Genomic DNA, 13,124 nt, shown 5'->3' with positions numbered 1-13,124 from the left:
CCATTCCAACAAGGCCCCCACCCTCTTTCAAGCTTCACATTCCTGCCCTGCTGTGATCTCCCCACACTTACCCGGTCCTGGAATCCAGGACTTGGAATCAAGGAAGTGCTTGTAGTCCCAGTGTCCAGGCCACTGCTGCTGTTGACAATGTTGGGCCCACAAAGCTGCCGGCCAATCCGATTACCCGCCCCTCACTCAGGCAGAAGTCCCGCCTCCAATTTATTAACCTCTTTGGACCATTAAATGATTGCAGTGACCAATGGGGATGGGTTCTCTGCCCAACTCTTAAGGTGGCGGGGCAGTAAACCCCCTCATCCATGAATCCGGCCCATGGTGATGGTCCATGTTTGTAGACTTTGACCACTGTTACACACAGGCTACCATCATGAACTGCACAATAGTGGTCCAATAGTGATGCTATTTTATGGCTTTTCCCCCCCCCCCCAAAGGCAGTTACTGGATTTCTTATTACTCTCCATGGCATAATGAATTCAGTGCTGGACTAAATTAAATCCTATCACTGCCGCAGCACAATTAGTACAAGGAACACGGCAGAATTTAACTAAAGCTTAAACATCAGAGCTGACCAAAGAATCTGGATTGTGCAGAATGCCTAAATTGGGTTATCAGAAAATAATTTTTATGACTGGTATCATGATTTCATCAGGTAAGTCGAATAAGATTAACATTGCAATTGATTAAATTTCACCTTTTGGGAATTGTGGATACTGAGAAAATCCATAATGACAAATAATTCAATAAATCATTTATGTATCTTATGTATTTCACAGCAATTGAACCATGCAAATGTAATAAAATATCTTGCATCATTCATTGAAGACAATGAGCTCAACATCGTATTGGAATTGGCAGATGCTGGAGACCTTTCTAGAATGATAAAGGTAAGAACTTTTAACTTTGAATTGGTACAATTGTCTCTCACTGTCGCGGTAGTAAGAAATGAGCATGTTTTTATGTAATGTATTATTATTAAATCCCTAGCCTCATAAGTATTATTAGAAGTGTTGTAAAAAGTATATGATGGTATAACCTACAGAAGACTATTTTAATGGGAAGGTATTTTTTTGGAGAGTACTTCATTTTCAAAGTACACCCTTTTTTGGAGACGAAAATACATTTTTCATGTTTTGTAATAAAATGCAAATTGTATTGCTATCTTAGAGACCCCTGCATAGTTTCTGTCCTGAATAGAATGTTCCATCATGTAACTGTTATCTTTGTGATAAGGCTGGATTGAAGTATCTGCCATGGCTAAACTTTCCTGACCCTCTCCCACAAAAAGTAACTTTTGGGTAGTACACACCTTCCATTAAACTATTGTATGCCTAGGTAATTTGAAATCTAAACGGGAGCTGTTCCTACTGTCTTCAGAAATTTTATCAACTATGTCATTCATTGTGGAAGTTTTTCTCACAGGCATTTGGCTTTTAAACATAAGTCAATGAAAACTGAATACCAATGAGTTGAAATGCAATGTGCATTTGCAGAAATGCTGGCTTGGAGTAGACAAACTATTTTCCATTTTGTTGTAAACTACCAAACTTTATTTTCCTGATTTGCAGTAGTATTTTTTCATTTTTGAACAGCCACAAACTGCAGGCAAGCTGCTGGCACCAATTGTGTCATGTATATGTGTATAAAGGACTACTGATCAGCTAAGAGCCAGTTGAGGCATAGCCTTAACTAGAAATTACATGAATTGACGAGGTAGAGGGTCACAAGTGCTTATCTGTCATATTTATTATAACACTGTTCTCAAAGCAGTTTAAAATAATTGAGCTCCTAGAACTTAACTTTCATGTCACAATAAAGTGGTAACATTTCAGTGTTCCCTATGGATCCACTTGACAGGAGAATTTTCCTCCCCACCATTTCCCCCTTCCATACAGAGAGGAAATCCATGACAGCCATGATAGAAGTTTTAATTAAGTCAATTCTAGAAGTTGGGTCCGACGTGAGTTCCAAAAGATAGAGATTCAGGCTTGTTAATTGATAGAATCACAGAATTTACAGTGCACAAACAGAACAACAACAAATATCCTCCTCTCAGATAGTTTGATGGTTGCTGCTGAAGAGTTTTATTTTCTAGAACATTGACCAACATTAATTCCAATTCTAATATTGTAATGACTTTGGTTTTATAGGATGTTGGACTAAATTTGCTCCTAATTTAAATTCTGGATTAACGGATATTCATATAAATTTGTTAAATGGACAGTTTGAATTTTCACAAAAATCTTGAAGAACATGTTATAAGGGGATATAAACAGAAAACACTAGTATTGTTTAGGCGAAGCAGCATTTGTGGACCGAAAAACAGGTTGCTGACCTTGCGTCAGAATGGGAAAAGTTAAAAATGTAACTTTAAGCAAGAAGCAAAGAAAAGGAGGAGGGGTGGAAAGAAGAAAAGGGAAGGTCTTTACAGGGTGAAAGGCAGATGATAAATGATAAAAGAGTTGATGGTAAAAGGCAAAGGGGGGTGATAATGGGTTAAAACAAAAATGAATCAACAGGAGATGTAAATGGGAATAATAGTTACATTGCCAACAGCTACTGTCAGGAAAAAATGGGGGTGTGGTTATGATATGAAATATAGAGTTTGGAAGGCTGTAAAGTGCCGAGTCAAATTATTCAGGGTTGTTCCTCGAGCTTGTGTTGTGTTTCATTGGAGCAGTGCTGGAAGCTGGGATCAGAGAGGTTAGAGTGGGGGTGGGAAGAGAATCAAAATGGCAAGTGACCAAAAGCTCAGGGTCACAATTGCAGTCTGTGTTTTCTCTCCCCATGTAGAGGAGACTGCATCATAATCAGCAAATAAAGTATCTAAATTAAAAGAAGTACAAGAAAATCACTTGCATCTGGAAGTAGTGCTCAGGATCCTGGGCTTGGAAAAAGAGAAGGTGAAAATACAGGTGTAACAGGTGTATTTGCTCGAGAAGGTGCTGTGGGAAGAGGTGTGGGAGCTGTGAACGGTTGAGGAATAGAATGGCATCATGGAGGCAAGATGTGCTAGGATAGGGTGGTGGCATCATGCTTGAGGTGACAGAATGGTGGACAATGATCTGCAGAATGTAAGTAATTGCAAAATTGTTGAGTCTGATTTCATGTTTAAGGCAGTTGTACTACTTCAGTGTGTTCTCAGTGAGAGGCTTTATTGAACAGATGACAAATGTCAGTCTACAGTCTGCTTGCCTCATGGCAGAGTCACATGACTATAGCAAGCCAGGTCATAAACTTGTTAAGATTGCATTTCCTAAACCCTTTTCATATTGACCAAAAGATACAAACAACCTCTTTCCTGGCGAACAAAATACACATTTACATACATGATCCTGTGTGACTGTGAGCCACTCAGGTTAACCACTCTACACCCGCTGTTCTCATGTCTTAACTATTGTTCCACTAGTAGGTCTCTGCACATGCATTGCACACGTAGTATTTAAACCATGCAGATCTCTTAATAAACATGTATGCATTTGTTGTTAATCTGGGTGAGGTTCCTTTGCTGGAGAATGTCATTCCCTTGACCCTTTTTACCTTGGTGACTTGTTTCATTGCAGCTGTTGGAGACTCTGGGACCTCTGGGATTTATTGCAGTTCTGTACTCAGTGCAGCTGATGAGATTACTTCTCTCTGATCAGCCGATTGGTGTGAAGGAACATCCCTGCTGGTTGTTCGCATATTTGTTCATTCACTTCTGCTGCGTACAACTGAGATGATAAATTCTCTACACATGCCAAGTTTCCACATGGGCTGACTCATGTTGAGAGTGTTGAAGATCCGCACCTTGATTGGCTTTGCAATACTCTGTTTTGGTCAAACTGAAATTTGGCTTCTTATCGTTTCACACACCTGTTAGTACTTCTGGTTTCAGTAGCTTCTTTGCTATTGAAAGAGTAGTTTGCAGACGGTGTGACATTAGCCACTGGGCAGGACCACTTTTGATGCCTTCAGTCGGTGTGTTTCTCCACTCAAAGATTTCCTGGCATATGTCTGTGCTAGATTTGTTTGATTTCTTAACAAGTCCTTTGGCAATTTTTTACTGCCGCCACATCCTTTCCACAGTAAAGAGATGATGTGCAGTGCAGAATTTCCCATTCATTTGTGACTTGGCTAAATTCCTCACTTGTGAACTGAGGACCATTATCACTCATTACAATGTGTGGAATGCTGTACCGACTGAAGTGGTTTTTCAGGAATGCCACTGTTTCTCCCATTGTCATTGAAGTCAGCGATCTCACTCCCAGCAGTCAGAATAGTAGTCTGCAGTGCCTAGAGTGAAAAGATCTACTGTCAGCTTCATCAAGGTCTGTCTGGGATGTCATATGTCATATGTCATCAACATCACTCTAGCTTGGTACTCGTTACATGTACCGCACTGGCCAATGTGGTCTTCAAGTTACATGCTTGTGTTTGGCCACACAGCACTTATGTTGGCTCTCTTAGAATCAATGCAAATCCTTGATAGCTTGCATGGTTGTGCTTCAGCATCTCTTGTTTCTTCTCTTTAGAGATGATGTCGCCATTTCCTTTGTACAAGATGCCACCCTGGGCTTTCAATTTACTTCCATTTTCCCAAGAGGCTGTTATTGCCACAGGTGTGGCCTTGATGCTCTCGGATCACCCTTTTATCACTACCTCTTGCAGCACTTATAATAAAGTTGCATCTTGTCGGGTAGTTTGCCTGATTTGACAAGGCTTTTGTCTACCAGATTCAGTGGGCTGGATTCTCTGCTTCCCGATGCCGAAATTGCATTCGACGACAGGGTGGAGAATCTGTTTTGGTGGCGAAATTGGGGCGGCACCGGTTTTTCAATTCTCCGCCCCTAAAAATTGGCGTACTCATGGAGTACGCTGCGTCGAGTATCCACCGCTTCAGGCCATTGCCTGAGGCCCGCCCCGCAATGCTCCGTTGCTGACCGGCCGAATTCCCCATGGTGTGGCTTACGTGTGCTCACACAGTCCAGGATCCTCGCGTGGCGGCCTTGGACTCAGTTCGGGGCTGCCTCGGGCGGGGCGGGGGGGACGGGGGGACGGAAGGCTTCATTAGGGGCTGGGGACAATGTGAGCAGGTGGTCCGAGGCGCGTGAGCGGCTGATGCTTTGGTGGTCCAGGTCTGTGGGCTGAGTCCGCCATGGAATACGGCGCAGCCGCTGCAGACCGCCGCCTTGCTCATGCGCGGCCTCTGACCCGGAAGTGCTGGGGACCGTATCGGCAGCTAGAGCTGTGAGCTCTACGATGGCTCCCTACTAGCCCCCAGCAAAACATGAATAGGATGGGAATAGAGGGATATGGACCCAGGAAGTGTAGAAGATTGTAGTTTAGTCGGGCAGCATGGTCGGCACGGGCTTGGAGGGCCGAAGGGCCTGTTCCTGTGCTGTACATTTCTTTGTTCTTTGTTCAAAACGAGGATTTAGTGGCCTTTTGAGGCCAGTTTTCCTGGCGTAAAAGACCTCCGTTTTCACGATGCCATTAGCACTTCATCTCAAAATCAGAGCATCCAGCCCAGTGTCTCTGTTGAGTTGATGGTTTCTAGATCATGTCTGGCTGGTGCTTCACGTTAAATTTGTACGATTTTGCAGCATCCTCAACATTCTTCATGGGAGCTCTGCTCTCGACACCATGTCTGCGATGTACATCTGTTTCCCTTGCTTGTATGTCACGTCCAAATGATAGCTTTGCAAATAAAGTCATTTTCTTTGCAGACACTTTGGAGCAGATAGTAACAGTTTGCAAAAAAATGCCCTAAAGGGGCTTGTGATTGGACTCAACTGTTAGTTTGTCTCTCCCAAGTGGGTACTGATGAAAATGCTCACAAGCCAGGGACTCTTTCACAATCTGAGTATAGCATTGTCCAGCTTGTGTTATTGTCTTGGATGCAAATACGGCCAGTTGCCTTTGATGCATCAGAGTTGCTCCCAGACCTAAGTCGCTGGCATCTCACTGCAAGGTGATTTTGTGATGAGTATAAGAAATTGTCAGTAATGTTACTAAAGCCTGGGTTAACATGCTTATGCACAGTAAGATTGCTGGAGCGGTGATTAAGGTGTCATAAACGTCGGGTAATCGTTGATTTGAAGGTGGAGTGTTCTGCTATTGGAGATCTTGAGAACAATTTACTTGTTTACAAGTAGCTAGCTGATGGAATATTGCTTCAGCTTGTAGGACCCCTGGGGTGTTGATAACTTATGAGGGGTGGTGCTGTTTGGTTCTGGCTAAACAAGTCACGGGACTTCTTGTCGGAAGAGACAAAAGAATGCCTGATGCTTTGGGTATAGATAATTTAGGTAATGGGATATGTCTGAAGAGCCAGTCGGACCTAGAAGTCTAATCTGTTTCAGTTTGGTCCTGAAGGGTGTTTTCTCCAAAGATTATGCACAGAGAATAACATGTAAAACCCTGGTTGTTAACTTCATTCATGAGTGGCTCTTAATATATATTGGTTTGCTTAATTGGAATATATTGGCAGGTTTATAAAGTAAGTTAAGATTTGGATGCAGAACCGGCTTGGTCATAGAAGACAAGAGGGTAGCAGTGGAATGGTGTGTTTCTGAATGGAGGGCTGTGACTTATGGCGTTCCTCAGGGATCTGTGCTGGGACCCATACTGTTTGCAATATATACAAATGATTTTGGGGAAAATGTAACTGGTTTGATTGGCAAGTTTGCGGACAACACAAAGGCTGGTGGAATTACGCTTAGTGATGAGGACTGTCAGAGGATACAGCAGGACATAGATCGGTTGGAAATTTGGGTGGAGGGATGGCAGATGGAGTTTAATCCGGACAAATGTTAGATAATGCATTTTGGAAGGTCTAATACAGATGAGAAATATACAGTAAATGACAGAACCCTTCAGAGTATTGATAGGCAGGGGAATCTGGGTATACAGGTACACAGGTCACTGAAAGTGGTAATGCAGGTGGAGAAAGTAGTCAAGAAGGTATACGGCATGCTTGCCGTCAGCGGCCGGGGCATTGAGTTTAAATATTGGCGAGTCATGTTGCAACTTTATAGAACCTTAGTTAGGCCGCACTTGGAATATAGTGTTCAATTCTGGTCACCACACTACCAGAAGGATGTGGAGGCTTTGGAGAGGGTGCAGAAAGGATTTACCAGGGTATTGCCTGGTATGAAGGGCATTAGCTATGAGGCGAGGTTGGAGAAACTTGGTTTGTTCTCAATGGAACAACGGAGGTTAAGGGGTGACCTGATAAAAGTCTACAAGATTATGAGAGGTATGGACAGAGTGGATAGTTAGAAGCTTTTTTCCAGGGTGCAAGAGTCAATTACGAGGGGGCAGAGGGTTAAGGTGTGAGGGGCAAGGAATTTTAAAATAAATTTAGAGTACCCAATTAATGTTTTCCAATTAAGGGGCAATTTAGTGTAGTCAATCCACCTACCCTGCACATCTTTGGGTGGAGGGGGTGAAACCCAAGCAAACATGGGGAGAATGTGCAAACTCCACACGGACAGGGATCGAATCTGGCACCTCGGCGTCACCGTGCTGCCCTGAGGGGCAAGGTTTAAAGGAGATGTACGAGGCATGTTTTTTGCACAGAGGGTGGTGGGAGCCTGGAACCCATTGCCGGCGGAGGCAGTGAAAGCAGATACGATAGTGACCTTTAAAGGGCATCTTGACAAATACATGAATAGGATGGGAATTGAGGGATGGTGCCCGGAAGGGTAGGGGTTTTTAGTTTCTTGGGCCGAAGCATACTGGCAGCTTTCCAGGTTCTTTCACTGTTGCCATGCTGCTGATCCAGACTGTGATGGAGTCATCATTTTTTGATTACTCCCTTCTTTTCCAATTTGCTTCAGCTGAAATGAGTGGCCGTTTGTCCCATTTCGCCTGGACGCCGTTTGGAAGCTACAGATGGCAGTGCATGCCACTTGGCATCTCCGTGGTCCTGAAGACTATCAACGCAGACAAAATAAGATAGTCTGTGATCTTCTTGCCATGGAATTGGGCTGTCAGACTAATTCACACCCCCCCCCCCCCCCCCCCCAATTATGAGTAATGTACCATTATATAGTCTCAATCTCACTTTTGAGGGCTTGATTTTCAGAACATCTTGTTGAGTCAATTCACTTAGATCTGTGAAGGCCATGCTGTTCCATGACATACCTAGACCATTGGACCATACGAGACAGGAGCAGAATTAGGCCATGCGCCCCATCGGGTCTGCTCCGCCATTCAATCATGACTGAAATGTTTCTCATCCCCATTTCTCCTGTCTTCTTTCCATAACCCCCAATCCCCATATTAATCAAGAACGTATCTATCTCTGTCTTAAAGACACTCACTGACTTTGGCTCCACAGCCTTGTACGGCAATGAGCTCCACAGATTCACCACCCTGTGGCTGAAGAAATTCCTCCTCATCTCTGTTTTGAAGGATCGTCCCTACAGTATGAGGCTGTGCTCTCATGTTCTAGTTTCTACCACGAGTGGAAACATCCTCTCCATGTTCACTCTAGTGCTCTCAGTATCCTGTCAGTTTAAATGTGATCCCCCCCCTCATTCTTCTAAATTCCACCAGGTACAGACCCAGTGTCCTCAACCGCTCCTCAAATGACAAGTCCTTCATTCCGGAGATCATTCTTGTGAATCGCCTCTGGACCCTCTCCGAGGCCAGCACACCTTTCCTCAGATACGGGGCCCAAAACTGTTCGCAATACTCCAAATGGGGTATGATCAGAGCCTTATACAGCCTCAGAAGTACATCCCTGCCCTTGCACTCTAGACCTCTCGACATGAATGCTAACATTGCATTTGCCTTCCTATCTGCCAACTGAACCTGCATGTTAACGTTAAGAGAATCCTGAACTATACCTCTAAGTGCCTTTGTGCTTCTGATTTCCTAAGCCTCTTCCCATTTAGAAAACAGTCTATGCCTGTATTCGTCCTATCACCTCACACTTTTCCACAGTGTAATCCATCTGCCACCTCTTTGTCCACTCTCCTAGCCCGTCCAGGTCCTTTTGCAGCCTCCCTGCTTCCTGAACGTAACCTGACCCTCCACATATTATAGTATCATCTGCAAACCTGGCAACAATGCAGTCGGTTCCTTCTTACAGATCCTTGATGTATATCGTGAATCGCTGTGGTCACAACACTGACCTTTGTGGAACACTGCTAGCCACCTGCCATCCTGAAAAGGACTCCTGTATCCCCACTCTCTGCCTTCTGCCAGTCAGTCAATCCTCTATCCATGCCAGCATCTTGCTCTTAACACCATGAGCTCTTATCTTATTCAGCAGCCCCTTGTATGGCACCTCATCAAAAGGCCTCCTGGAAATCCAAATAGATCATATCCACTGGTTCTCCTTTATCTTTATCTAACTTCCTCGGTACCTCCTCAAAGAACTCTACCAGATTTGTTAGACATGACCTCCCCTTGATAAAGCCGTGCTAACTCAATCCTATTTGCACTTCCAAGTACACCGCAATCTCATCTTTAATACTCTGAAATCTTACAGATGACCGAAGTCAGGCTAACTGGCCTATAATTTCCCATCTTCTGTCTCTCTCCCTTCTTAAATGGGGGCTTACATTAACGATTTTCCAGTCCTCTGGGATCCTCCCTGCTGACAGTAATTCCTGAAAGATCACCACCGATGCCTGCACAATCTCCTCAGCTATCTCCTTTATAACCCTGGAGTGTAGTCCATCCGTGATTTATCCAGCTTCAGACCTTTCAGTGTCCCCAGAACCTTTTCCTTAGCGATGGCTACTGTTCTCACCTCTGCCCCTGATACTGCTTAAGTTCTGGTATCCCACTGATGTCTTCCATCGTAAAGGCTGATGCAACGTAACTATTCAGTTCCTCTGCCATTTCTTTGTTTCCTATTACTACTTCTCCAGCCTCATTTTCCAGTGGTCCAATGTCTATTCTTGCCTCTCTCTTACCTTTTATATCTTGGAAAAAAACTCGCTACCTTTTATAATGCTAGAGTAAGATCTCTTATTCTATATTCTAATAACATAGTCAATTATTCACTTTAACGCATTTGCATAAGAACTAAATCAAAACTTAGAAACAAGATATTAAACAGTATATAAGTTGGTTAAATACATGGCAAAGGAGCACATTAATCATAAAAGCATAAAGTAATTACTTTTAAATAAACAAATAGAATGATTCAAAAATTCGGGATGGCAGGAACTCGTGAACCAGTCCTTGACCACAAGATCTTACTGTTAAGGGAATCTTTATCTATGGTCTAGCCCCTCATTTACTCTCATTGGTTTCCAATTTTCAGCTGAGACCTCCTGGTTCGTTCAAATAGATGTCTGTTACTTGGAGGGCAATTTATTAATCAAACATTGGTCATTACTTAAGGTTGACTGGTATCAATCAGGAATAATTCAGAGTGTACTTGCGCCACCGTACGAGAATGGGATTCTCATGCCACGGCTAGCCATCAACCTTGCTGTAATTAATTATTTGATAAATTCTTATTACTAAATGCATTGGAATACAATGGCCATTCATTTTTATGAAACATTCGTCGAAACAATGTCTGAATTTCTGCAGACATGAACCTAAAGTTCAGTAGTTTATTCATTATCTGAAACAATGACTATCCTTCCCCAGTCATGGCCTTTTGAATAATTCCATTCTCTGGCTATGTACTCAATCAGTATCTAAAGACATCAAATAAATCAATGACTCAATAAATCAATAACTATTACTAGCTAGCTTATACATACTTCATCTTCTCCCCCCTTATTACTTTTTTAGTTCTCCACTGCTCGCTTTTAAAGGCTTCCCAACCCTCTGGCTTCCCACTATGTATGCTTTTTATTTTGCTTTTATGTTGTTCTTGACTTCCCTCGTGAGCCATGGATCCTTCCCATGTTTCCTCCTCCTTGGGATGAATTTATTCTGTGCCTCCCGAATAACCCCCAAAAACCCCTACCATTGCATTTCCACTGTCTTCCCTGCTTGGCTCCCCTTCCAATCAACTCTGGCCAGCTCCTCCCTCATGTCTTTGTAGTTATGTTTATTCAATTGTAATACAGTTACATCTGATTCCACCTTCTCTCTCTCAAACATCAAGGTAAATTCTGTCATATTATGGTCACTGCCTCCTCAGGATTCCTTCACCTTAAGTTCCTAATCAGGTCTGCCTCATTACACATTACCAAATCAAGAATTGCTTGTTCCCTAGTGGGTCTACCACAAGCTATTCCAAAAACCCATCTCGTAGATATTCCGAAATATTCTGGAGAAAATAATGTAGCTAAAAGTTGACATATCCCTGGACCTAATAGTCTACACCATGGAGTTTTCAAAGAGGTAGCAGGAGTGGCAATTAAGACTTTTGTTCTGCCCTTCAAAATTCCCCAGATTCTTGAACAATCCTCATGGATTGGAGCGGCTCAAATGTAATCTCGCTGTTAACTAATGGAGGGAGAGACAAAACAGTTATCCTGACATTGTTAATGAGGAAGATTTGGAAGAGTCATCAGGGTATTTATGAAAGGGAAACCCTGTTTTACAAATCTGCAAGTATTTTTGAGGGTGTAACTAACAGTGTAGGAAAGGGGGGTATTGAGGAGGAGGGAACCACTGGTGTAGTGCATTGAGAATTTTGGAAGGTTTTTGAAGAGTTTAGAGGTTGTTGGAGTAGAGTTAAGAGAGAAATCAGGAGGGCAATAAGGGAACATGAGATTGCTTTGGCAGATAAGGCAAAGGTGAATCCAAAGAGCTTCTACAAATACATAAAAGGCAAAAGAGTAACGAGGGAGAGAGAAGGTCCTCTTAAGGAGCTACAATGTCATCTTATGTGTGGATCCACAAGAGGTGGGTGAGATCTAAATTAATATTTATTCTCGGTATCTACCGTTGAGAAAGGCATGGATGTTAGGGAACTTGGAGAAATAAATAGTAATGTCTTGAGGAGTGTAAATATTACAGAGAAGGAGGTGCTGGAAGACTTCTCGTGCATCAAGGTAGATAATTCCCCGGGACCTGATGAAATGTATCCCAGGACGTTGTAGGAGGGTAGGGAGGAAATTGCAGGTCCCCTAGCAGAGATATTTGAATTGTCAACAGCCACAGGTGAGGTGCCTGAAGATTGGAGGGTAACAAATGTTGTGCCTTTGTTCAAGAAGGGCCACAGGGAAAATCCTGGGAACTACAGATTGGTGAGCCCAACGTCTGTGGTGGGTAAGTTGTCAGAAGGTATTCTGAGAGACAGGATCTACAGGCATTTGGAGAGACAAGGATTGATTAAGGACAGTCAGCATGGCTTTGAGAGTGCAAAATCATGTCTCACGAATTTGATTAAGTTTTTTGAAGGGGTGACCAAGAAGGTAGATGAGGGCAGTGCAGTCGACATTGTCTGCATGGACTTTAGCAAGGCCTTTGACAAGGTACCGCATGGTAGGTTGTTGCATAAGGTTAAATCTCATGGGATCCAGGGTGAGGTAGCCAATTGGATACAAAATTGGCTTGACAACAGAAGACAAAGGGTGATTCTAGAGGGTTGCTTCAAACTTGAGGACTGTGACCAGCGGTGGGCCTTGGGGATCGATGCTGGAACCACTCTTATTTGTCATTTATATTAATAATTTGGATGAGAATTTAGGACGCATGGTTGGTAAGTTTGCAGATGACACCAAGATTGGTGGCATAGTGGATAGTGAAGAAGGTTATCTAGGATTGCAACGGGATCTTGATCAATTGGCCAGCTGGCCGATGAATGGCAGATAATGTTTAATTTAAATAAATATGAGGTAATGCATTTTGGTGGATCGAATCTGGGCAGGACCTACTCAGTTAATGGTAGGGAGTTGCGGAGAGTTATAGAACAAAGAGATCTAGGAGTACAGGTTCATAGCTCCTTGAAAGTGGAGTCACAGGTGGATAGGGTGGTGAAGAAGCCATTCGGCATGCTGGTTTTATTGGTCAGAATATTGAATACAGGAGTTGGGACGTCTTGGTGAAGTTGTACAAGGTCACACTTGGAATACTGTGTACAGTTCAGGTCACTCTCTTATAGAAAGGATATTATTAAACTAGAAAGAGTGCAGAAAAGATTTACTAGGATGCTAAAGGGACTTGATGGTTTGGGTTATTAGGAAAGGCTGGATAGA

The 13,124-nt window shown here is 43.1% G+C and overlaps 2 protein-coding genes across 11 annotated transcripts in view; one reads left to right on the top strand and one right to left on the bottom strand.

The window, feature by feature from the left end:
* The window catches only part of nek7 (NIMA-related kinase 7), a 353,502-nt gene that overhangs the window by 228,646 nt on the left and 111,732 nt on the right, over nucleotides 1-13,124 (top strand). For all 9 annotated transcript variants that reach the window (XM_072511457.1, XM_072511456.1, XM_072511450.1 and 6 more), the window contains one exon: nucleotides 792-902. In XM_072511457.1, coding sequence (XP_072367558.1) covers nucleotides 792-902 — 111 coding nt within the window. The remainder of the gene's footprint in view (nucleotides 1-791; nucleotides 903-13,124) is intronic.
* LOC140426546 (uncharacterized) overlaps nucleotides 1-13,124 on the bottom strand; it is a 205,907-nt gene that overhangs the window by 84,167 nt on the left and 108,616 nt on the right. The gene's annotated exons all lie outside the window — the stretch shown is intronic.

The sequence above is a fragment of the Scyliorhinus torazame genome, chromosome 7, assembly GCF_047496885.1.
Source record: "Scyliorhinus torazame isolate Kashiwa2021f chromosome 7, sScyTor2.1, whole genome shotgun sequence".
Classification (NCBI taxonomy): Eukaryota; Metazoa; Chordata; class Chondrichthyes; order Carcharhiniformes; family Scyliorhinidae; genus Scyliorhinus; species Scyliorhinus torazame.
This window is presented reverse-complemented; position numbering and strand designations above follow the sequence as displayed.